Raw genomic sequence first — 25,712 nt, forward strand, 5'->3', positions numbered from 1 at the left:
TTTTTTCAAAACATAATTTAGTAGTAATTTAATGGAAAGTGAATCTTCAAAAAAAAAAAAATACCAAAACAACCTTAATCTGCTCCCCAATTTCCCCTTCAGTAAAATTAGGCCCTAAAAGGAGTATTATCAAAAAAACTAAAGAAAATTTTATGTATTTCATAATTCAAAAATATTAATTTCTTCAGAAGTACCCAAATATTATAATAAAAGCATTAAATATTAATATTCCTTTCCAGGTTTTTTTTTAAATTAGAGAAATACGATCTTGGCAAAGAAAGTAATTTGCTGCCATTGCAATCCATGAATAATTTAATTTTGCAAGGCTAGAATGACATTTACACAAGATGCCGCTTCAATTGTCCATGATACATAGACTCATCCAAAGATCAGCAGGGGAACCAGGAAAATCTAGTAAACAACCTTTGCAAACAAGCACAAGGTAGAGTTGTCTAGTACTAGTTTCTTCTTGCACTTCAAAAGATACTTCTCCACACCCAGTGAGGAGCCTCTCTAGCAGGATAGCTGGAGAAAGATCCAGAATACCTGCACTGGTAGTATTTTTATACCCTCTATTTTAGTATTCATATAGTTGGTGGCAATTATCTGCTTCACATTTATATTACTGCAGTACTTCATCACTTAAAAAGTTAGTAGGGAGCTGGGTTCAGTGGCACATGCCTTTAATCCCAGAGACTGGTGGAGGGGAGGGGAGGTAGGAGGATCACAAGTTTGAGACCAATCTCAGCATCAGTGGTACTTTCAGCAAGTTAGTGAAACCCTGTCTCAAAATAAAAAACAAAAAATGGGAATGTAGCTTAGCAGTAAAGCACCCCTGGATTCAATCCTCAGTACCCTACTTACCCCCCCCCCCAAAAAATTAATGAGGAGGAAAACCAGTCAGTCAATCAAACTCTACCCTACTACATCTCAGCGTTGTCACATTTAATTTTTCCTGGGGTCCTAAATCCCCTCTAGAACAAGAGGAATACCTAAAGATTTTTTTTTCTAAAAACTTTGACACTCGGTATACAATTAATTATAGTCCCAAATCCAATTATGTTGTATTAAGGTTAACAACAAAGCATAATGAAAATAATAACAAAGCATAATAACTTGTTTTAAAAGAATAAATAAAATATAAACCTGCAGAATCTTGTCATATAAAACCATGCCAAATAAATAAACAAACATCTTGAGAATTAACCAATAAAATTTCAAAATTAGGCATTGCTCTACCAACACTGAGTGCTGGAGAAGGCTCCTTAGTTTAATTCTAGCTCTGCACCTATATGTAGCCTTGATCAATTTACTTAATCTCTTCCTGCTGGTAAAAACGAGGATGATAATACTGGAAAAGCTTTCCCCAATTTGTATATTGTCTGTCATGTCCAAGACAGGCTGAATGAACAGTTGGCCATTTCCACCTTGACTTCTACTTTTTGCAACAATACACAGGCTTCAACCAGATCTCTTTGTACATTGAGTAGAGAATAGATTGTATACCAGCAAGTAGAGTAGGAAGCTATTATCATAAACTAGAGGAGAAACAATTGTGACTTTGACAAGTGATGAAAATGAGACAAATGGATGGACTGAAGATTTATTTTGGAGGCACATTAGAAAAGACTAGATGTGGGACAGAAAGGCAGGGGGAATCAGGCTTGCAAGGTGGCTCAATAGTAGAACACTTGCCTAGCATGTGCAAGGCCCTGGGTGCCATGTTCAGCACCCGCAGCCCTCAAACTGGACGTGTCTTTGATAATTCTCACATGGGCACAACATGCACTCAAGACAGGCTGGGGCAGAACTCAGAAAAGGGAGCCCTGTGTCTGGCCTTGTGGAAGCTGCTAGTATCTTAGAAGAGAATCACACATGCAGTAGAAACCCCAAAACCCAGCCTCTGATACACTGAAAAGTAAAGAGGAGGTGAGAAAGTGAGGAGATGGGATGCATACTAGCTCTCTACAGACAGAAAAATGGAGGGCATATACTGATGGATACGCAGGAAATGAAAGTCATTTCAAAAGGAATTTCATTATAACTTCCTGGTTCAAAGAACTTTGGTTTGTTTCCCTTCAAGCTTTCTTAATTTGTTTCTGAGCCCATAGGACACTGAAAATCCTTTTTAGATTCATATAACAAAAAGGATTCCAAAATCAGGGTTAATGAAAGACGGTAATCTTTAGGCAGAGAAACTGAGAATTATTTTCTGAATTATTGAGTCTTGATCAATATCAATAAAAAAAAGTCTCCATTCCTTCCCCTCCATCTTATCATGATCCTTTTACAACATCCTTCAGTCCCTGTTGTCTCACTAACTGGTTGAGTTTGGATCACTCATTTAGGTAGAAGGTACCTGCCAAAGCCATTAATGTGTCAGGCCCACAAAGTTTGTAGCTCTCCTAGCATTTTCTTTATTAATGGAGAAAAAAATTAACTGTGTGTGTGTGTGTGTGTGTGTGTGTGTGTGTGTAGGGGGGCAAACTGAACGGAAGATTTTAGGATACTTTAAATTATTTATTTATTGTAATTTGTTATACACGACCACAGAATGCAATTCATTTCATATCACACATATAGAGCACAATTTCTCAATCACTGATTGTACACAAAGTATTTTTACAACATTCGTGTATTCATACATGTACTTAGGGTAATGATGTCTGACTCATTCCACCATCATTCCTACCCCCTTGCTTCCTCCCTTCCCCTCTCTCCCCTTTGCCCTATCTAAAGTTCCTCCATTCTTCCCATGGCTCCAGGAATTGAAGGAGGTACTCTTGATGAGTTTTACTAATATAAAATCATCATGAATTTGAAATTCAGAGCAGATGAGTAACATAGGGTGTGAAATCTCCTCTGAGGATTTAAGAATGGGAAAGCCCAAACCTTATGGGTCTATGCTGTAGATCAGTCCTGCAGCCAAATGGCAAGATTGCTTCATATTTTAAAACATCTGAATAGTCCTTCAGGGAAACAAAATAAATGTACATCATTTCATTTAACTCACATCACAGCTCTGCGATGTGTGAGCTGTTATTACTCTCACTTTTTTGAGTTGAGGAAATGGAGACTAAGTAGGATACCAAGTAATGTTCAAAGTTTCTAAATTTGCCAAGAGGATGAGAACTCAAACCGGGTCTGAGACCCTGGAGGTTGCAGGGCAGAATGAGCATTCACCTTGAGTACACAGAGAGCCTCACTTATACAAAGCAGGAGCAGTGAAAGCTAAAATGAAGCCTGGATTTTAAGTAAACTTTTTATTGGGTACAGAAAATTAGTCAGATTATGTCTACAGCTCCATGAATTGCTACAAAGTGAATGCCAATGCACACATCAAGACAAAGGTCATTACCAGCTCCCAGGACACTCTGCTCAGGCTCTTGCAATCCTGACCTGGAACATAACCACTACCCTGACAGAGCATCACAGATGAGCCTGGCCTGGTTTTGAACTTTTTGTGACTGACTGACTCATACTCTTCTGGGTTTGTGACATTCATCTACGTGGCCGCATGGAGCAGGATGATGTTTATTATTTTTGATATGTGGTAAGAGAATTACTTATCCATTGTATTATTAGTCTAAATTTGTGTTTTGCTAACTTTGAGTACTGGGAAATAATTCATCTGTGAATATTCCCATGCACATCCTTTGGTGAACATAGGGATACCCTATGATGGACACATTCCAAGAAGGAGAATTTGCTAGCTCACAGAGTATGCACATATTCAGCTTTAAGAAATGCTGCCACATAGTTTTCCAAAGAGGAAACAAACACTAGTAGTATAATGTAAAGTTTTGATTCCTAGTAAATGGGCACACACATGAAAACAGAATTTTAAAATATTGAAGGAGAATGTAAAAGTCATCAGAGGGTCATTCTTCAATATCAAAAATTAATTTAAAAGAAAAACAAACAAAAAACATTAAAAAAGTCATCTGAAGGATGGAAGTCCTGCTTCATGTAACAAAAACTAAGGAGGAATCTAGTCAGATGGGCATGGAAAGGGCTTGTGGAAACTAGAAATTGGGCTGGCTATTAACTTTGGTAGAAACAGAGCAGTCTTTAGCTAAGATGGAAATTTCTAGACCTCACCCAGCTTTGTGAGACCTGGAATCTTAATGCCTCTGGGCCTTGGCTTTTCACCTCTGCAATGACAGGTTTCCACTAACTGAGCTCTAAGTTCTATTTTGGGCACCATATTGTGTGATATAGATAAAATGGAGAATGCTTCTGGCCTGTCAGAAATAGCTATTCAGTTCTACACCTTTCTATATGCAACATACTCAAAGCAAGAATACATAAAATCAGAGGTGTACTCTGCCACAAAATAAATTAAAAATAAATTTAAAAAAAATAGAAAGGAAGATTAGCTAGGCTGATACACCAGGGAATAGAGGGAAGTTTTAAAACCAATGAAGTGTAAAATATTTGGGGACCTGATAAGAAAGTTTTTAGAGGAAAAGTGATTTGAAAATATCTGGCCAGAATGATTAGAATAAAAATAAAATTTTAAATGTGCTCTCAAGTTCAAATTATTATACTGACAGCGCATTTATACACCCCTACTTTTCTTCTTTCTGTTTCATCATTTCCCTGCCCTTTCTTTCATCCAGAACAGTTAAAAATATAGGGGAAAATTCCATGTTTTTCTATTTTTACTAAGCATTTTTCAATAACTGTTCCTTTATATTCCCTCAATTTGAAAGTTTATTTTTTTATCCATTTTGTTTGAAAATAAAAACATATAAGTTTACTAATTTTCCTCTGCATATAGTTGGAATTTTTTTTGAAATTTAACTTTCTCTATGTCACATCATTTTCTGAAGTGTCTGCTTTTATATTTAAGTAGCCCCCTTTCTTTCCATTTTTAACTGTTATACTAATGGATTTTAAAATAAACTGACATATGATCTTATGTTGAACAAAATCCATCTTGATAGTATTGACAAAATGTTTGCCATTCTTGGTAGTTTTTGAAATTCCACCAGCATCTATCCTGCTTCTTTATACTTGAAGATATGCTTGCAAAGGGGACTACGCCCTATCATGTGTCTCACATTAGCTTTCTTTGTCTTTGCTTTGCAGTGTTTAAACAAGAAAGCAAATCCAGCCAGCTGTATAAGCAGCAGACAAATCCCTGTCCTGGCTCTTCAGCCTCCTCCTCCTTAACCTGTTGACATAGGAGGTGAAGACCAGCACTGTGAGGCTGCACTGGATTCTGTATGGATAAGGATTTCCTTTGTGGTTACATACATTGGAAACTGAGATTAAATACAGAAGGGGGGGGGGCAAAATGACTATTAAACACCAAAATTTGTAAGACATTTAAATGATAGTTCTGAGTGTGTTCAGAAGAGCAGCCTGGGAATCTGACAGAGAGAAAGAAAAAGTTGGGGACTGGGGAGGGAAAATTTCTTTTCTTTTTTAATCTAAAGTGACAAAAGAGTAATAAGACTTCTAAGGCTTGCAGCATCATGAAAACAAATCCCCTCATTTGCATCTGTGAATAGCAGCTGAATTTATAGCTCAAGATAAATGGCAAGTCAGAGAGCGGCAGGATTACCAGTGTCCAGGCATTTGCTGGAAGCATTTACATATGAACAGTAGAAAGCAGTGGGTATACACTATGACCTTTACCAATCCACTTAGGCAAATGAAAACCCCAAGTGAAAAGATCCTCTTTGGCACTGCACTGTGACAAACACCAGTCTGATTTTCAGAGGCCACATAGCATTTAACACACACATATGACAGCAAGAAAAGTAGTAGTTAACAGTATTGGGTCTTGCCAAGTTCCAGGCAAGCTTTGCATGCATTATCCCATTTAAAGTTCATAAAGCTCTTAGGAGTTACAGAATGCCCTGTTTTATAGATGAAAGAACTGCAATTGGGGAAGTTAAGTGACTTGCCTCACTGTCATGTACTTCCCTGGCTAAGCCAAAGTCATTAGTGATTAGAGAGCTCCAGACAAGAGCCTGTGAACTGGATGCCAGGCCTCACTCCTTACTCACTCATTACCTCCTACGTGCCTTCTCTATAGCACATGGGCCAAATTCCAATCTGTTTTATAATCTACTAGAAACTGGTAAGTTACACATATAGGACTCAGATGGGATGACTATGTAGAGCAGGCAAGTATGACATAATTGTAAGTCTGTATAAGTAATTCCACATGATTACATGATAAACCTAAAACACTGAGATTTTATGTCTTGTACTACTTTTTAAAATACATTCCTAATAGAGAATAGTTGTAGTGATTAAGTAAAAAAGAATGGTAGAATAGAGAGAAAGAACCAAGTTTCCATCTGAAAGGAAGGTATGAGATGGGTTTTAGGAGAAAATAAAGGAAGCAGATCTGTGTTACCAACTGTGCCAACTCAGAGTCAAGGAAGAAAGGAAATGGAGTGACAGTTTACCTTCTCTCCTGACCTCCAAACACCCTGTGCAGTAGGTGTCCTCTCATACTAAATAAATGTTTTCTTGAGAAAAGAATAAACATGCTGAGATAAAGAAGAAGATGGGCTTTAAAAAGCACAAAAATATAAATAAATCACATCTAACTGTTGAAATTAATGTGTACCACATCAACTAAAACTCTCATTTAGGGCAGGGGGCTGGGATGGGGTGGACCATATGCTTAGCGTGTACAAGGCCCTGGGTTCAATCTCCAGCTTAAAAGAAAAGAAAAGAAATGCTTAACATTTATTTCCAAAGTAAAGATTATCTCTCAAATTTATTAAATATATAAAATAATCAAAGCAAGCAAAAAAATACTTGCAAGTTTTTGTAATCTCTAGGCTGTCTTTTAAATTCTCCTTTTTGACTAGTCATTCACAGAATTATCTGTGATCGTGATCTGGTATTTAAGATATATAATTCATGATTTGTTTTGTAGGCAAATGTAGGCAGGAGTCACTTAAGGCAAACAAAGTTTCCAAAGGTGAGTGATTTAATACTTTTGATACTAAGTCAACTGTTTTGATATTTAATATGGGCAAATTCACCACACTGACAAAGACCAGACTTAAGTCTTTGCCTGTCCTGAACATGCCAACTAAAATGAATGCCTTTTAATGTTGAATTGCACGACCAACACTTAAATTGAATGCCCTTTTGTACACCTATATGGGGTCTTTATTTCTGGCTGATCAAGATCTTTCTCTGAGCCAGACACAGTGGCACACAACTGAAATCCCAGTGGCTCTGGAGACTGAGGCAGGAGGATCTTGAGTTCAAAGCCAGCCTTAGCAACTTAGCACTGCCCTTAAGCAAGTCAGCATGATCCTGTCTCTAAATAAAATATAAAAAAAGGGTTGGGTATGTAGCTCAATCCCTGAATCCAATCCCCAGCACCAAACAACAACAATAAAAGATTTTCTGAACTCTGGACATCATAGTCAGCCCAAGGTGTGCTCATGAATATGTTTCAGACTTCTGAGGATTTGAGATAGGGTGAGGTGGGGTATCAACCAAAGGGATCTAGAATTTTTAAAGTGAAGTCAAAATCAAATCCTCTCTTTTTATTAACAAAAGATTAGTATGTTTCAAGTATTTGAGTTTGAGGAGGCCTTTGACTAAGAGTCTGGCTCTCATATGGAAACATTAGAAAAACATTGTGAAGAAGAAGTAAACATCTCAAATGTCCTACTTCAACAAAACACTTGGAAAAATTGAGAATGAGCCTTTGATATTCTACTACCAAAAACAATCTTCAATCCTTTGATTTATTATTGTTAACTTTTCCTGTGCAAAGTCAACATATAATAGTGTAAGATCCTTTTAGTTGATTTTTCCACTGAAACCCTTAGAAGTCTGAGACACTCGGAGCACACCTTGGATCGACTATAATATCCAGAGTTCAGAGAAAGATCTTGGATCAGCCAGAAATAAAGGCCCTATACAGATGTATAATTCAATATTAAAACTTTGACTTCCATTTCTTAATATAAGTTTCCCAAACCAATTATTAATATAATCTTAATATAAGTTTCCCAAACCAATTTATTACCATCCCTCAACCCCACTTTTGTTTTATTGGTGTATTAGTTAGCAACATTCTTTCTAAGAGCTCATTCTCAATTAATTTTGCCTTTATGAGAGCCATGTCAAATGCTATTGTAGCAAATTACCATGAATTTAACACTGTAAAATAATACCCACTTATTATCTCGCAGTTCTGTAGGTTGATGGTCCTGTGGGCTTAGCTAGGACCTTAGCACAGGGGCACACAAGGCCTAAATCAAGGTGTGGGCAATCCTACACTTTGACCTGAACTCTGTGAGGTAGAATCCGATTCCAATTTGATTCAGGCTGTCAGCACAATTCGGGTGCTTTGTATGACTGGCTCCCTAATGCCCTTCTCCATCGCCAGCTGATGACTCCCTCCCAGCTCAAAATCTCCGGACATCCCCTTTTGCCATCAGCTGGGAGACAGCCCTGTTATAAAGGCTCCTATGACAACATGAGACCCACCTTGTTAATCCTGACTCATCACCCCTTTGAAGGTCATGAGAACCTTGATTACATCTGCAAAGTCTCTTCTTATCCTACAGGTGTGGCACCCAGGACAAAGGACGTGGTGGCCCCAATTTCTGCCCACTGTAGTTAGTATAGTGGGGAAGGAATTTCTCATTATTTAGATTTCTCCATTCCAGAAGACTCAAATAGACCATTTTATTTTAATAATCAATTATGGATCGCAATGAACTGAATGTTTGTGTCTCCCCCTAAATTCACATGTTGAAATCCTAGCCTTGAATGGGATCATATTAGGATGTAAGGTTTTTGGAATTATGTCATGAGGGTGGAGCCTTTATAAATGGGACCCCAGAGAGTTCGTTCCTTCTCTTTTTTGTGAGACAATATAGATAGCAGGTGGTAGTTCACATTCCAAACGAGGAACCTCACTGAACCCAAACTGGCACCCTGATTTCAGACTTCCAGCCTCCAGAAATGTGGAGTAAACTTTTGATTGTTTAAAAACTACCCATTCTATGAAACTTTGTTACCACAGCCTGAACTGTTATAAATGAATTGTTAAATTATTTATCTGTACTTTTCTTTAATGAGCTCACATTTTCAGGTTGCACCATCATTCCAAGTAATAAATGTTACAGTCCTGAACTTGAGCACTTGGCTTTCATTGACAAGATCTAGGTCAATTTTCTCATAGATCATTGTGGTATTGCATGTATCCCAATGACCGTTTTACAGGTAAACCCCTAATTGTTACAGGATGTCTTAGAATGGATATTTCTCTTTCCTAGATAAATAATCTTACTTGAAATTCTGTGTGCATTTCAATTCCCTATTAATTATTTACAGAGAAGAGCTGATCAGTGGCATTCCTGGTGTAAGTCCTTTATAACTCTCTACAAGGGAGCTGGTTATCATGTTCTATTTTGCTTCTAATACCTACCAGATGATACATCAGAATTTTCCTTCCTACTTTTAAAGATTTTCAATTAATGGATTGATTCAGCCAATATTCATGTGCATCATGACATTGAGTCCTTCCAGGCAGAGTTCTGAAATGTTCAAATAAAGGTGAACAAAAATAGGGGAAAGGAGTGGGAAAAACCAGTTAGAGAAAACAGAGGCTGAAGAGGAAATAGGGATGCAGCTCTCATGAAGAGCCCCTCTATGTCATGTTAAGGAAATTATGCTGTATCCTGAGGGCAAGGGGATGGTGGTGGCTGGGGACTGAGTAATTTTTAACCAGCGGAGAAATACACAGTGGGCTGCTAGTCCCATTCTGGATAGATTTTAGAGAAGGGAGCCTAGACAATTAACCAAGACTCAAAAGATAGGAGTCTCTGCTAATAATGATACCAGCTGCTACTAGTCACTCCCCTATGTCAGTGGTGACACAGGAAAGGAGAAGAGAGATTTGTTCTGGAACACACCCATTATGACATGTCCTACATATAGGATGATGGACATAACAAGTTAACGAGGTGGAATTGCTAATAAGTGTAAGAGAAGACAAAGAGGATTCCTAGTTTTCCCATCATTCTAGGCACTGTATTTTGTTTGATCCCCCACAAGATCACCCCTTCCAATATGCAGGGCAGTCACTTCCACTTATTAGATGGTAGAAGTGGCTCTGAGTGGCTTCCTCAGAGTCAGTAACTGACCACTCCAGTGTCTGAAACACCCTATTCCTAGCTGAAGGGTCTTCTACTTCACATGCAAAAGTTTTACTCACAGTTAAAAACATCTTGGATGTGTTCAGGCTCATCCTGAGTGTGTCATTTACTAAGATTTCTGATGGGCATTGAAATGTTGGGTCTTCTTTAGAAGACAGAAGCTGAAAGGAGAAGCTAAGAGAGGTCAGAAGTTCCTACAACTTTTAATATTCACTAACAATTCAGAGATAAAGGGCAAGGAAAAAATCCCCTAATGCAGTAAAGCACTTAGTCACCCCACAGATGTTACCAGAGCACTTCTAGGAGGACACTTACCAGACTGTAAACATATTTATAGAGAAAATGGAGAACAAATGTTCTAATGAAAAAAGAGAGTGGTACAGTAGAACTCTACAAAACAATCCAGCGGATCTAAAAATTTAGAACAGGGGTAGGAAAAACAAATGAAATAAAAGTACAATGACTAGTCAAATGTATATTATATGAAAAAAAATCACATACTAAATAGTTCTAAGAGAAAAGTATTCTTCCATGGTTCTAAAAAGTATTTGTTTTTTCTTTTGATTGATTGCCCACTGATGAGACTATAAATTGGAGTATTTTTTTCAAATACTGAAAACCCAGGGGGGAGGATAGGGCTTGGACAAAGAGCGTGTCTCCCCTGAGTGGGAAAATCCTCAAACCTTCACTGGAGAAGTGGGATCACCTCAGGGCTGTACTTGAGAGAAGCCAGCAGGAAACTGGTCATTTTCCAGAGGATGACCTCCCACCTCAAGGACCATGAGAGTGCCTGGGCCATGCCACCTCCTCCCAATCACCACAGAGCCCAAATTCATTTGTTCTGAATGTTCCAATTTCTAGAAACACATTCTTTTCTCCTTATGGCCAGTTCCCTTCTTATAAGCCATTAGTGATTAAAATGTTCCACTAGCTCTTTCTATTGGGTTGCTCTAGAAAATAAGAGTCAGAAAGTTAAAATCTTCCTTGCTCTGCTTTACTTATTGCTTGCATGTTTTCAGTACCACTGAAAGTAGGAAAATCCACTTTTCTATCTCAAGCTATGCAAAACAAAACAACAACAACAAAAAAAAACACATTTGCTTTCATAAAAAGCCCTTTTCACCCAAACTATACTAATGTGTCACTCATTTAATTGACAATTACCTATTAGGATCCCTCAAGGGGCTTAGAATCTAGTAGGAAGCCAAAACACCCCAGTACATCCCTATCACTCAACAAGTGGTTTGTGTTCCGAAGAACATGCAAATCATGCTCATTGAGCTTAAATAATGCTATAAAAAGAAAAATCAGGGTGCTTTGAAAGGGTGATACCCTACATTTCTCATCAGAAGACTTTTTGGTATATTATCACACACCAACTTCAGCACAACAGATGCAGATAAAATTGAACTTGCTTTTGAGACACTGAGATTAGCTCTCTAGCTTGGACTGGCGCCCTGTCTAGTTCTAACTCGATCTCTATCAATAAAGCCATAGGAATCCATTTTTCAAAATTCCAAAAGACACTCCATCAAATGTATTAAAATAAAGCCCAAAGGTAAATCTCCATAACTGTATTTAGTACACAGATTGCTACTTTTAATGAGATGGGTGGAATGATCTTCACTCACACCGTGAGAAACATGGAATCTTGATAAAGAGGATACCTTCTACCAACACCAAACAAGAACTCAGCTCACCAGGGACTGTGTTGTAGCAGGGAAAACTGTCCATTCTCTGCCAGACTAAAGGATCAGATGCAAGTTCTGTAGCTTAGAAAAGCACCTGTGCTTTAGTCCAGGTCCATGATTGATACTTTCTAAGAGAAATTGCCAACATGAGCTTTTACTCTGAGAGAAATGAGGTTTTAAGCAACAGAGCGGCACGATCTCACTTGTCTTAAGAGATTTACTCTGGCTACTAGGTTGAACATGGGTGTCAAGGAAACGATTATCATAGACTCAGGTGAGACTCAGGCCAGGCCGGCAGCAGTGAAAAAGATAAGAAGCAGTGAGATTACAGGAAAATTTTTAAAGATGGCATGAACAGGACTTTCTGACAATTGAATGTGGCGTAATCAGAAAAGGGAGCCAAACATGACTTCAAGGTTTGGGGCCTAAACAAATGGCAAGATGGGTTTACTGCTGCAATGAGGAAAGTTACAGTGGAAGAGAAGTGTTTGGGAGTGGTGGGGAGGTTGATCACGAGTCTTGGTGTGTTCATGTCAATATACAGGCTACAACGTGGAGTGGTCAGCTGAATATATTTCAAGTTTAGGGGAGGGGTCTAGGTCAGGGATAAAAAATTTGGAGTTACCAATATATACCAAATACTAGATTTCCTTACAGGAAAACAGCAAAGGACTCTTGGCCCTGACTGGAGAATTATCTTAAAGTTAGATTCTCATGCAGTGAGGACAACTCTGCTCTGGTAGGCAGTGTGTTTCTCGTTTCTCTACAGGGCATCTTTAGTTTGACCCAATTTTAGACATCACACTGAGTTGCTGGAGGTCAGTGTCAAACCCAAAGTACAGAAAGACAGTTGCTCTTCAGGCACAGGGCTGGACGCTCACTTTCCAACGGTGAAAAGAGGGAAAGAGAAAATGAAGGGAAACCTCATCAAACCTAGTCCAAAAGAGCGGTCTGGAAAAACCCTTCCTGATGTCATGTGCCAAAGGAGTCCCATCTATTTTAGGAGCTCCAGTCTGCTCCCAGCTCACAGACACTATGTTTTGCAGATAACACACCAACAATGGATCCATTTTGCAGTTTCATGAAGGTGAGTGACGGCCAGGGAACAACTAAGACAAACTCATTTTCAGCCAAATTTGTTATCATAAGTGAAAATGCACAGATAACCATTTATAATATTTGTCCTGCCAACAGAACATTCTGTGGGAAGCAGAAAAGGCATTGGATGGGCAGCATGAGATGTTCTCTAGTAGGTGGCTGAAAAGCAGCTGTCTCTGTAGGAGTCACAGATCCAACTCTGAAAATAATGACAAATATCAAACTGAGGCAGGCGTGGTGGCTCACACCAGCAATTCCAGTTATTTGGGAGGTTGAAGAAGGAGGATCCCACGTTCAAGAAAAGCCTGGGCAACTTAACAAGACCCTGGCTCAAAGTTTTTAAAAACTGTTTAAAAGGCCGGAGATGTAGCTCAGTGGCAGAGTGCCCCTGGGTTCATTTACCAATACACACACACACAAAAAAAAGACGACGACGACAATTCACTTATGTACAGATGAAACTGTTCACCTACGTACTTTTCTCATTTAGCTCTGGAAATATTTTATAAAAATGAAGTACTTTTATAAAAACCACCAACTGAGCAGTCCAAATGTTGCTTTAAATTTTTATCAAATATTTATTCTGCCAGGAAACATTTCTAAGATGTAAAGGTTTTACCTTGATCACAGTGGCAGCAATCACTTCCATCGAGGCAGTCAGAACAGTGTTGGGACACTCTTTCTGGTTCACATACCTTTGAAAAAATTTGTTGCTACAATGCTCATTTGCCATTATATCAGACTTATAATACCTTGTATTCATCTGGACGTACTTCTACAACTCCAAGTTCAGAAAACTTTTCAAAGGTTGATGTAACTATGATGTGATGAGAAATACATCTGCCTTTCTCACTATGCAGAAATACCATAATTGCAAATTATGGCACAAACCAGTCTTTCAAAAGCCCAAGTAACCTAATCAGCAACTTTTTTTAAAACACTAGGTCAAATTTAAATAACATTATTATATGCTTCTGAGAAAATACCTAGCATCTTATGTAAATTACTGAAACTTCAGAATTTTGTTAGGTAGATTCTATTCTCATAGTTAAGGGTATCTTTACTCAAAGGATGAGCTTATTTGGTTAATGGATAGAGCTGGAATTTGTGAATCTTCCTCACTAACCTAAGTTAACTATTTTTGATATTTAGGTCATGATTAGCAGAAAATCCCTCATAAAGTCTCTGGCATTCAGGCATGGTGGCACATACCTGTAATCCCAGTGACTAGGGAGGCTGAGGCAGGAGGATTACAAGTTCAAGGGCAGCCTCAGCAATTTATCAAGACCCCAAGGAACTTAGCAAGACCCTGTCTCAAAATAAAAAGTAAAAAGGGCCAGGGATGTGCCTCAGTGGTTCAGTGCCCCCGGGTTCAATCCCCAGTACCAAAAAAAAAAAAAAAAGTGTCTGCCTTTGCTTTCTTCCCAAAGTCAATCTTGAAGGAAGAAGAACCCCCAAAGCTGGTACAAGCAACACCTTTAGAGTGGACGGGAAAGCCACCAGAAGTCTTGGGAAGCAAAGAGACTAGGGCCAGGGAGAGAACTTCAGAGCATCAGGGATGAGATGGAGGCTCTCCTGGTGGTAGGGTTGTACCTGCCACAAAGTAAGTGCCCATCAAGATCCTGTGAGTTAACATGTACACTCAAAATCTCATTAATATATTTTGGTCAGATCTGATTAATTTCAGGAGCATTTAGAAATATCAGCAAATTCTGGATAAATTTAGAAATATAAATTAGCCTTCAGGATAATATTGGCTGAAGGGGAGTATAAAATACTGGACCAGAGCTTTCTCAGTCCTGTTAAAATTAGGAAAGGGTCTGGATGAAGCAGAACTGCAAATTTGTAATAGCTGGCGTAGGAAGGAGAGTGAGTACCTGCACCCCTCCCCTTGGTACCAGGTATTGATTGAACCCAGGAACACTAAACCACTAAACCACATCCTCAGACCTTTTTTATGTTTTATTTAGAGACAGGGTCTAACTGAGTTGCTTAGGGCCTCGCTAAATTGCTGAGGCTGGCTTTGAACTTTCAATCCTCCTGCCTCAGCCTCCCCAGCCACTGGGATTACAGGCATGCACACCACCTTGCCAGGCTCCACATACTTCTTTTTCTTCTGTCATGCCCTCTTCCAAGCTAATTTTTTTAGGCATTTTCTAAGGTTCCTTTTCCATTTTCTAAGAATGACAGGATGATAGAAAAGTCAGCCCTGTCAACAGGTAGAATCCAGTTTGCCATTCGGTCTTCTATCTTCATAGGAATCTCCTGGGCACCAGCCTGGCTCACTGGGTGGGATTCTCGAATCCTCTGCCTTCCCTACCCAGAATGACCCCTCACCAAATCCCAGTTCACCCTTCCATCATTTGTGTCCCCAACATCTGTTCCCTCAGGAAGGCACAGCATTTGTGACAACTTTTATTCTGAAGGTTTCAGTATGTGCCCTTCACTCAGTGAAACAAAGCAATAAAGAACATAAATGGCCTCCTGCGGTCATCAAAGGAGAGCCTGTCTTGTTTTCAAATGCTGTCTTGCAAAATTTCCTGAGAACAAACATGTAATACATAATCCAACCTTTTGAAAACTGTTATCTGTATAAATATAAATTCATGTAAATCATGTTTCAACTCATGGTTCCTAAAGCTCGCTTTTATGCTATTTATATCTATTTGTTATAAAAGGGCATTCCAAAGAAAAAGTGGGAATGAGTGCTTCTCTTATGCATTCTCCCTAAATTAAAACACAGTCAAGTCAGCATGGCCTGTTGTTCAATGGCTCTCAAGATTGACCACAATTGAATGGTACCTGGAGGTGGTGGTGATGAAGAAGAATCTAAATCCAACCTAAGTTAACAAAAACTGATAAATGTCACATAATCACCAGACAAAAGATGAACACTGGAGGCATTATACCACAGACTGTTGCCATACTGCCTGTCGAATTAAAACCTCTTGATTTTAAATTTAATTGCTAGGTGTGATTTTATAAAGTAATTTATTTTCTAATTTAAGAATAGCCATTCTCTACCAGCACCACCTCCCCATACCACATCTTACCAAGCTGTTTAATCATGCAAAAAAACATCCTTTGATGGTTTTCAGCAGTATTTTCTTCTGATGTTTGAAATAGAGAATTATATGTCCTGTATTGTTTTGTGCCTGGATGTTGGTGGCAACATGATGTCCTGAGTGGTAATTTAAAGTGACTTTATACTGATCCATGTGCCTCGGCCTATTAATTATCACCTTTACTAATGCAGGTGAGCTACTATCACATCTTTGTCCTGAGGGAATTCAATATAGCTTGGGTACAATACAACTTTTCCAAACAGCAATCACTGAGAAAGACAGCTAAGAGGGGAGGAAGAAAAAACTAACAAAGACAGGCATGAAAATCAGCAAATAGAGGAAAGAAAAATAAGAATGGGACCAGAGTATCAAGAATGGGGGCCAATGCCTTCACTAATCCAAGTCATCTGATTCAGTTCTACCAAATTACTCAGAGATTTATCCTTATACAGAGCAGCCCCAGAAACAGGGAATCCCAAGTTTAATGCACTAGACAGAAAAACTTGTGTCAAATACTCTTTGCTCTTTCAGCCCTTAAGAACAGCATCTCCTAGTTTATAATTATTACATGATCTATTCAGCATGCTGATTTGTTTTCTACTTCAACATTCATATTTTAATACCAGAATTTTACTATTTGTGAAAGAAGAATGGGAGCTAGAAAGTATGGTAAAGTTTTCAAAAGAAAGACTAAAGAAAGGGCTAGCTTTGCTTGGGTTATTACATTTCAATGTCTCTCCCCTCCAGTTTGAGAAATGCAAGTTATCATCAGTGTGTTTACTAAAAGCACTACTTTAAATTGCAGATTGAGCAAATGTGAATTCCTGTTGGTGGTTATAGATCACTGGCTAATAATTACATGCAATTTTTAAATGAGTACATGTTGCAAGAATAGGGAAGACTTGTGGAATGATGGTTCCAAAATATGCTAATTTATTTTTTAAAAAAACTCAAATTCTGAATGTATGATAATAAAATATCCAGAGTCACACAGATGTGATATTCACAGGGTCCCTTTGTGTTTTGGTTTTTAAAGTCTGCTTCCAAATGAGGCTCAGAATCAAAGAGTAAAATAGCACATGCTTTGCTCAGTGCTTACTTGACAGGTTATTAGCAGCTTTAAGAAGGAGCCAGGAACCCTCCAGAACAAATGTGGCTTTCTAGCTCACTTGAAAAATACACTTGTTTCAGCACAGAAATAACAAATCTGTTTCTGATTCCTGACATTATTTCCCAAATGCTGCCAAGAAAAGAATCTAAGGAATTCTTTTACATACACAACATACACGAAACAACTGGAAAGAGGCCTGCACTGTCTGCATGGTGCACACCGAGGAAGGGGGGCAGAGTGTCCACCATGAACTGCCCTTATGGGAGCAGAAGCACATGCCTGAGATTGTTCCTAGCTGTAATCTCCAACATAACTCTTTGCTATTATTAGACAACCCAAAGGCTTTCCTAAATCTGTAACTTGTGAAGCAGAAAAGGATATAGACAGGACCCTATCATGCAAAGCACGCAGGCAGCTGCGACACACCCAACTCCACAGAATTCAACACGTTCCTGCTCCATGAAACTATATTTCTAGATCTTAGAAGACACACTGAAGCTGAGAAACACCAAACCAGTTTTCAAATTCCCAAACCAGTTTTAAAATGAAGGGTTGAAGATGTGGTTCAGAGGTAGAGCACTTGCCTAGCATCTGTGGGGGCTCTGAGCACAACCCCAGCGTCAAAAAAGAAAAAAGGGGGCAAGGGGAAACCCAGAGAAAATGCAGAAGCAGGGCAGGGAAAATTCAATATTAAATTCAACTTAAGGTCCACGAAGCTCATAAAACAGAGCACAAAAATATGTATGTATTAATCCTTTCCATATTAATAGGAACATCATTTTTAAAAATACTACCTTATTTTTAAAACTCAGAAGGAGAATAAGCAGGAGAATTCTGAAAGCCTGAGTCATCCAACAGCCTGAGTTGTTTAATGCAACCATTGAAAGTTTTGGCTCATACTGAGTTGACTGCAGTGAGCTGAGTTCAATTTTGTTTTTGTTTTCCCCCCTCTCAGAAGGATAAGAGTTCATGAAGGAAACTGGATCATTTAAAGGAAATAAGAGGCAACATTTTCTTTTGCATGACGGGTCATAAGGGGTAGATTTCAACCCATCTCCATACAAACTTGTCTTAAGCTTGTATTGCTATTGGTTCCAAATGTATTGTAAAGCAGCATGGTGGAAGGTCATTCTTTCAGTTCCTCACTAGACATACCTCCTATAAAATGACGCTTGGTCCATGTTACTTTGTGCATACTGAGTTGTATGTAAGGTGTCCCCCCAGAATCCATGTCTACCTGGCACTTCAGAATAGGACCATACATAGAAATAGGTCTTTGTAAATATAATCAGGCAAAGTGAGGGGAGACACTGGATTAGGGTGGGCCCTAAATTCAATAACCAGTATGCTTATAAAAAAGCCATTTGACTCACAGACCCAGAGACATAGTGAAACACAAGAAAGAAGTTCATGTGAAGACAGAGGTAGAGATTGCTGTGATGTTGCACCAAGCCTTGTAATACCTGGAGCCACCAGAAACTGGAAGAGCCAGGTAAAGACTCCCCTAGAGCCCACACCTTGATTTCAGACTTCTAGCCTCTAGAATTGTGAGGAAAGAAATTTCCATCATCAGCAACTCACTTAGTATGGATTTGTTATGACGGCTCTAGAAAATTACTACAGATTTGTCTACTAACCAGAACCAGTAATCTTTGCTACCATTCTACAAGAAAATTAGTAGAAAATGAGATGAATATATAAGGGCTCTCTAAGCTTTATGACATTGTGGTGATATCACTCAAGCACATGATTTTAAGTTTTATGAAGTATAAGTCTGTGATGGATTAGAAATTTTTAAAAGTGTCTTTACCACAGTTAGAAAAGCACTGCAAAGGTAATATTTATAAAGATGAAGATGATGTACTATAATTAAGGAATTTATATTCAGCTGGCTCTGGCAACAGCTGTCTGGAGTCCCAGCTATTCAGGAGGTGAAAGGATCACTTGGGTCTACAAGTTCAAGTTCAGCTTCAGTGGCACAGTGAGACTTCGGCCCCCACCAAGAAAAGAAAAACAAGAAACAAAAATGAAACTTACATTCTGAACCATCTTAGAAATAATTATGTTCCATGTATTTTTTGTGGTAAAAACATTGTATATTAATGTGTGAATAATCCGAGGGTATGTATTAACTATATACACATGGTAGTTTGTTATTAATCAGATTACTTGATTAGCCAAAAACCCTTTTCTCAGACCACAATGGATCATTGATTATACTTTGAAGGGACAGTACACCATGCCTCTGTTAACCATAGGGACTTTGGCAGGACTTTAGAGAACATCTTCCCAGGGACGGGGGGCTCAGATGTTGCTCCAACAAAATACATTTGGATGGAGAAAATGTTTCTGAGATACTTCAATGGCAACAACAAAGAGTGACTGCAGCTGTAGCAGATATTAGAGCAACAGTAAAGACAAAGATGACTTCCCTCCCTCTTCTTCTTCTTCTTTTTTTAATGAATGAGGGATTGAACCCCAGGGCACCCAACCACTAAGCCACATCCCCAGCGCCACCCCCACCTACCATTTTTTTTTTTTTTTTTGAGACAGGGTATAAATAAGTTGCTTTAGAGCTTCGCTAAATTGCTGGGCTCGCTTTGAAATTTCAGTCCTTCTGCCTCAGACTCTCAAGCTGCTGGGATTCCAGGTGTGTGCCACCATGTCCAGTGCCATCTATAAAGACACTTCACTAAGCACCAAATTGGCAAAATGCTGACTTGAGAAAAAATTGTCTCATGAAGAAAAGGAAAACCTGAATCAATGTAAGAAGCTATCTTGATTAGAATGTTTTGTTTCAGAACCACAAGAAACATGCAGGAACATGATTTAAGCCAAAAGAAGGGCAACCTGTTTCCTTTAAGGCCAATGCTAACCACAATCACAAGCTCAATAGCCCCCAGGACCTGGGGTAGCAATAGAAACAGGCCAACAACTGAAAACCTCTTTTCCAAAGTAAGAACACCAGCCATCAGCAAGTATTAACTCTTAATAGCTGTGTTCAACTATTAGGGTTTGCCTCAGTAGGTAGTACAAAGGATGACCTAAAAATTATAATTGTAATCCAAGAGGCTATAAATCATAGGTAGACAATAAAATGTCCACAGTCTGTCCTAACTGCTGGGAGATCAGAAAGTGGGCTTTGAGCAGTATGTAGATTCCAGGTTAGAAAACACATCAGCATGGAAGTACTCTGTTGTCATCACATGCCATGCACTTAATTTTCCAAAATTTCCTAAGTTACTATGGAAACCAAGAGTCCACGAAATTGATAGATTATTTCATAAAGTGAAATTGCTGTTAAAGGAATGGGTGGAGAAAATATGTGGATGCTACAGAAGTCATACCCAATAACCACTCCACACCTGCATTCAATTAAAAGTCCAAAACCTTGAGCTATCATTGGATCATAATGATTTCAACTGCACCGTGGAAATTACACTGTTACCATTCACTTCTATCCAATAATGCTGTTGACTCTTCAAAGTTAAACTTTTATCATTGTTGTTGAGGAGTAAAAAAAAAAAAAAGGTTTAAGAACATTTCAAGAGAACTCATAACTCCCTTCATCTAAAATTATTTTTCAGATATATCCAAGGTCATTTCCCTAGAGTAAGAATTAATTTAATGTTTAGGGAGAAAAAATGTGATTTCCTTTTTGTTCTTAACCCTTGATTTTATCAACTTGTACCTACTCTGTAAACAAATATCCCCAGCTCAAAGTATAACATTAATGACTCAGGAGAGTATTAAGATATCAAATTAGGGTTAAAACCATAAAGGCTAAGACAACAGAATCCATGTCGATCCTCATTAACAAACTTTGAGAACAAAGGAGCAATCGACAGTGCAAACACGCCAGGACCACTTTATCTCCAAAAATTGCAACGCGGTCAAGAGCTTCCCTTCAACACAATGACATACACTGAAAGATATGAGCAAAATAATCTACTTAAGTTCCAGGGAAATTCATCCTAAGTCCCTCACTTCAACGATCTCATAGAAAACCACTCTCACATGCCTAAATTAATCACATTGTGACAAAAGTTAAAAAAAAATAAAGTTGGAAGAAAAAATAATCGCCTAAAAGGAGAGCATACACATCAGGGAATCACTAAACATACTCATTATACATCATCTTACTGTACTCAGGAAGTACTATAATTCATATGTAGCTAGAACAAGAAGCATATTCTACAGTAAAATTACTTTAATTTCTGAATTCACATACTAAAGCTTAAAGCGATGGACTCCTTCATTCCCTTCTACTCAAACTTTGTACACGAACAACTCATGACATGAAAACTTCTCTAATAGGGCTCATCCTACAGCTGTAAACTATTCCTACATTTATCAGTCTTACATAAAAGTTCTCTGTTATCCTAAACTTTTAACAACTGTTGTCTATGACAGAACACACACACACACACACCACTCAAACAGAGAAATATCCTTTCTAAAAGAAAATTCCATCTCCCCAGCTGGAGGTCTTTCTTCCTGTTTGCAACAACAACAAAAAAGAACAATGACTTTTTTACTTCCATACTTACAAAAAAAAAAGTCCCTCAAACTTTGTACTGGGAGGAGCGCTGAGATTTAGACTCTGATGGTCTGTGACAATTTTCCCCAATGGACCCAAAGCCCCCTCACCTTTCAGGCAGAACATTCTGCAGCAGTTCCATGGAGGGGCTGGTGCTCTGCAGTCGATGGAGCCTGCAGGGCTAGGCACAGCTGTCTCCCAGCCCACCTCCGCAGCCACCGCCAGAGAGCGGGCGGCCGGCCAGCGCCTGTTACTACAGGAAGCCACTGCCCAATCCCCAGCTTTCTGGGCTGGGCTGCTGACACCTCCCTATCTCTCCTCCGTTATTTCACACCATGGAATCAGTCCGGGAGCCTCTTGGAATGGGAGGGGAGCTGGGCATCCGCAGTCACTCTTCATACTGTCCAACCCAGACCAGCACCAGGACAAGCCCATTTGTTTGTGCTTATCTCTCAGCATTTTCCATTGCAGCAGATGTAGCTCTTCATGTGATCAACAATACAAAAAAGAAATCACTCGATGCAGTTCAACTGTTTGCTGTTAATTAGGGCTTATTATTCTTTGACCCCATTATTCTTTTTCTGTGGCATGCTAGCTCTCTTTTTCTTAAATACAACCACCCAGATACTGGTACATAGCGAATACTATTCATATTAGAATACTATTCATATTAGAATATGAAACTGCAAACTTATCTGAGCGTACCCAAATGAGTGAATATATGTGCAATACTCACATAGTTTTAGGCAAACAGTAAGAGCTATATAATAAGTGCTTTCATCATTATGGCTATTACTACAGTTTATAAACTAGAGGGTTAGGATAAAAAAGTGAGGCATGTCATATCTAGGGCATTGCCATTTTTACAAATGAGGAAAAAGAATCAGTGTTAGAATATATGAATTTCTAACTCTATTGTAGCCATAATAGACAATTAAATCCCCCCTCCATCCTCTCTACCACTGGAGAGCTAAATTCACTCAAGGCTACTAGACTGTAAACTCTTTCACATGGGTTAAATGTGAAAGAAGGGAGTTAGTCTGCCAATATTATTCCAGGGGTACCAGTTTGAAAGTGCCATCTGAACCCAGAAGGGCCTGTGGTCCTTCCCCACACAGACTTGAAAGTCTCCTGGCTGCAGGAAGTGGCCATTGTTCACAAGACCCATTGCTGCTGCAGGTCTTCCTCTGGACTCCACAGGATGCAGGAAACTGACTCAGAACCAACCTGTCTGTCTGTGTGCTGGGGTGTGGCTGTCATCCTTGCTTCCACAGTACAGATGCTCTATGCTCTTTTGGCTTTCGACATCTGGTTCAGCCTATCCTATCTGGATCTCTGCTCCCCATCATCCTGCATCACCAACAGCATTTGGTTAATAAGTTGCCCACCATGAGGAAGTCATTGCACTAGTTGCTATGACCACAAGCAAACATAAGAAGTCCCTGGCTGGAAGCAAGTAAGGATGAAAGCAAGTTAAAATGTGCATTCATCAACTGTGATAGTAACTCTTAGAACAGAACTGGGAAGAACTTCACAGCTCATGTCACCATGAGGTGCTTTACCCACCTAAGTAGGGGGGCATCAAGATCAAAACCCAGGTACCTGACTGGCCTGCTTCCATCTCACTATGTGACCTTCTCCATGGTCATTCTCTGTCCTCTCCTACCTTGAGTGACCTTCCATGTAATGTATAAACTGCAAAGATATTCTTGAAAATATTCTTGTGAGTTATGCTCAACTTTTTAAATTGCACACAGAGAAAAAAGAAACTACCTTGGAGATAATATTTTCAACACAGGCTTATACACAGAGTATGTGTCTAATAGGACTTTATTAATACTCATAGTTTAAACCTTTTCTAGTAAAGTAACTATATGCTGGAAAGAACACTAGACTGGGAAATAAAGAGAATCTGAATTTAGTCACATGCATATCACATCTAGCTGGTCTCTATAGCAACTCATTATAGTAAATGTGAAAATTAAATAAGGACTGACCTCCTAGATTCCATTCTGCTCCATTAATTTTTTTTTTTTTTTTTTTGGGTGTGAACAGATATAAACACACTACACTCTGTTAGGTGCATTATGTCAGATCTCAAGAAAAGACAGAGTCTGGCTGGGCACAGTGGTACACCTCTGGAGGCGGAGGCAGGAGGATCGCAAGTTCAATCCAGCCTCAGCAACTTGGAGACCCTGTCTCAAAATTTACAAAACAAAAAGACTGGAGATGTGGCTCAGTAGTTAAGCAATCACCTGTACAAAAAAAAAAAAAAAAAAAAAAAAAAAAAAGACAATAAAGAAAAGGAAAAAAAGAGAGAGAGTCTGCCTTTTCATAGTTTAGTGCAAGAGCTGGGTGAGAGAGCTCAGTGGCAGAGAACTTGCCTAGCATGCATGAGGTCCTGGGTTCCATCCCCAGCACCAGAAGGAAAAGAAAAAGAGGAGTGGAATAATCATCATAATTCAATGTGATACAAAGGAAGAAAGCGCAAAACTAATAATGGTCAATGATGACTTCTTGCTTATTACCATCTCATTAAGTTCCTCTTGTTAACCAAGTTAAAGCATCTATAATTTAATGTAGTGAACTGAACAGTGTCCACCCAAAATTCATGTCTACCCTCAGAATGTGACCTTATTTGGAAACGGGTTTTTTCAGATATAATTAAGGTAAGGATCAAGATGAGATGATACTAATTAGGGTAGGCCCTAAATCTAGTTTCCTAATAAGAGGGCAAAGGACACACAGAAACACAGACAGATCCTGGGAAAACGGGCAGAGACTGCAATGATCCTGCCACAGGCAAGGAACACATGGAGCCACTGCAAGCTGGGCAGGCTACCAAGTGTGTCCTCTAGACCATGGGAGGAATGAGACCAGGCTGACTCCTTGCTTTCAGTTCTCCTGAACCATGAGAGATAAATGTCTCTGTTTTAAGGCACCATGCTTTGGGTCATTTGTTACAACAGCCCTAGAAACCAGGCATTTACGTTTATTTAGCAAGACAAGAATTATGAGACAAGGGGAGTAACTTTTTTCTTTTTAAATTACATTCAATTTATGTTTACATGGTTTAAAATATTTTTTCCATAAACCTGTACTTTCTGTTCTAAATGTTTTTATTTGAGAGGAAACAAACTTCCTATAATGTAGCACTCCTAAGCAACACAAACACCATTTTTCATTAAATTAGTAAAATTATAGGTATCACCAACTGTAAAGTTTAATAGTATTCACCTCAACCAACAGAAATAGAATGGGTTTTTATTAGTGTCACACTGAAGACTAGCATGTTTAAAAACCCCTCATCTTTGTCCAGTGAACAACTGTGAATACATCTGAGAAATAAAACATGAAACGTCGTGGTGTTCAAATTCTGGGGAAAAAAGAACTATCCATTAAGATTTTATCCATCACTGTCATTGCTATTGAGATTAGAAAATAAATACATGGACATTGGCATAGAGGGAGCAAGACAGGGATGATGGATAAGCACAGAATTTATAGCTCATTGCACAGGACAAAGGTCTTGCCTTTGCCAACCATGATCCGGGGGCGGCAACCACTTTTCCCCCCTTGTGAGATTACAACATCCAGCATCATGTTAAAGTTTAACATTATTATCTCTACAAGAGGGAGTGTCACCCACGCTTACAGCCAAAAATTTCCAGAGAATTATGTCTCCTAAACCATGCCAGTGCTATTTCACTTGTGTACTAGAATTTTATTTATTTTTATTTCAGTAAAACAATGGAGATGAAGATAAATTAGGAATTAATTTGCATACACATAGAATTAGTAAGGAGTGTAAATCAGCTCAAAATTCTACACTGTTTCTGGCAAAACATAAAACAAAATTATATAAGAAAAAAATAGGCAAACCCTATCTTCTCCCCAAGTATCTTTGCTCTTCCTCTTACCGAAAAAGCCAGACAAAAAGAGAAAAGTCTTTTCCATGCCCATCCACAGGTTTGTACACATCAAGGAAAGTAGGCCTGTATCTCTAGGCAGGTTTTTGAAGCACAAGAAGGCTTTGAGGCTAAGAGT

The 25,712-nt window shown here is 38.8% G+C and overlaps 1 protein-coding gene across 3 annotated transcripts in view; it reads right to left on the reverse strand.

Moving 5' to 3' along the window:
• Positions 1–25,712, reverse strand: part of NHSL1 (NHS like 1) — a 238,000-nt gene that overhangs the window by 80,361 nt on the left and 131,927 nt on the right. Inside the window, exon 1 of one of the 3 annotated variants that reach the window (XM_081293809.1) lies at positions 21,776–21,916. The exons of the other annotated variants lie outside the window; for them this stretch is intronic. Within the exon in view, the coding sequence (XP_081149935.1) occupies positions 21,776–21,791 (16 nt within the window). The 5' untranslated portion in view covers positions 21,792–21,916. Of the gene's footprint in view, positions 1–21,775; positions 21,917–25,712 lie in introns of those variants that run through there. 3 annotated transcript variants of the gene reach the window in all.

The sequence above is a fragment of the Spermophilus citellus genome (genome assembly GCF_964194105.1).
Source record: "Spermophilus citellus genome assembly, chromosome: 5".
Lineage (NCBI taxonomy): Eukaryota > Metazoa > Chordata > Mammalia > Rodentia > Sciuridae > Spermophilus > Spermophilus citellus.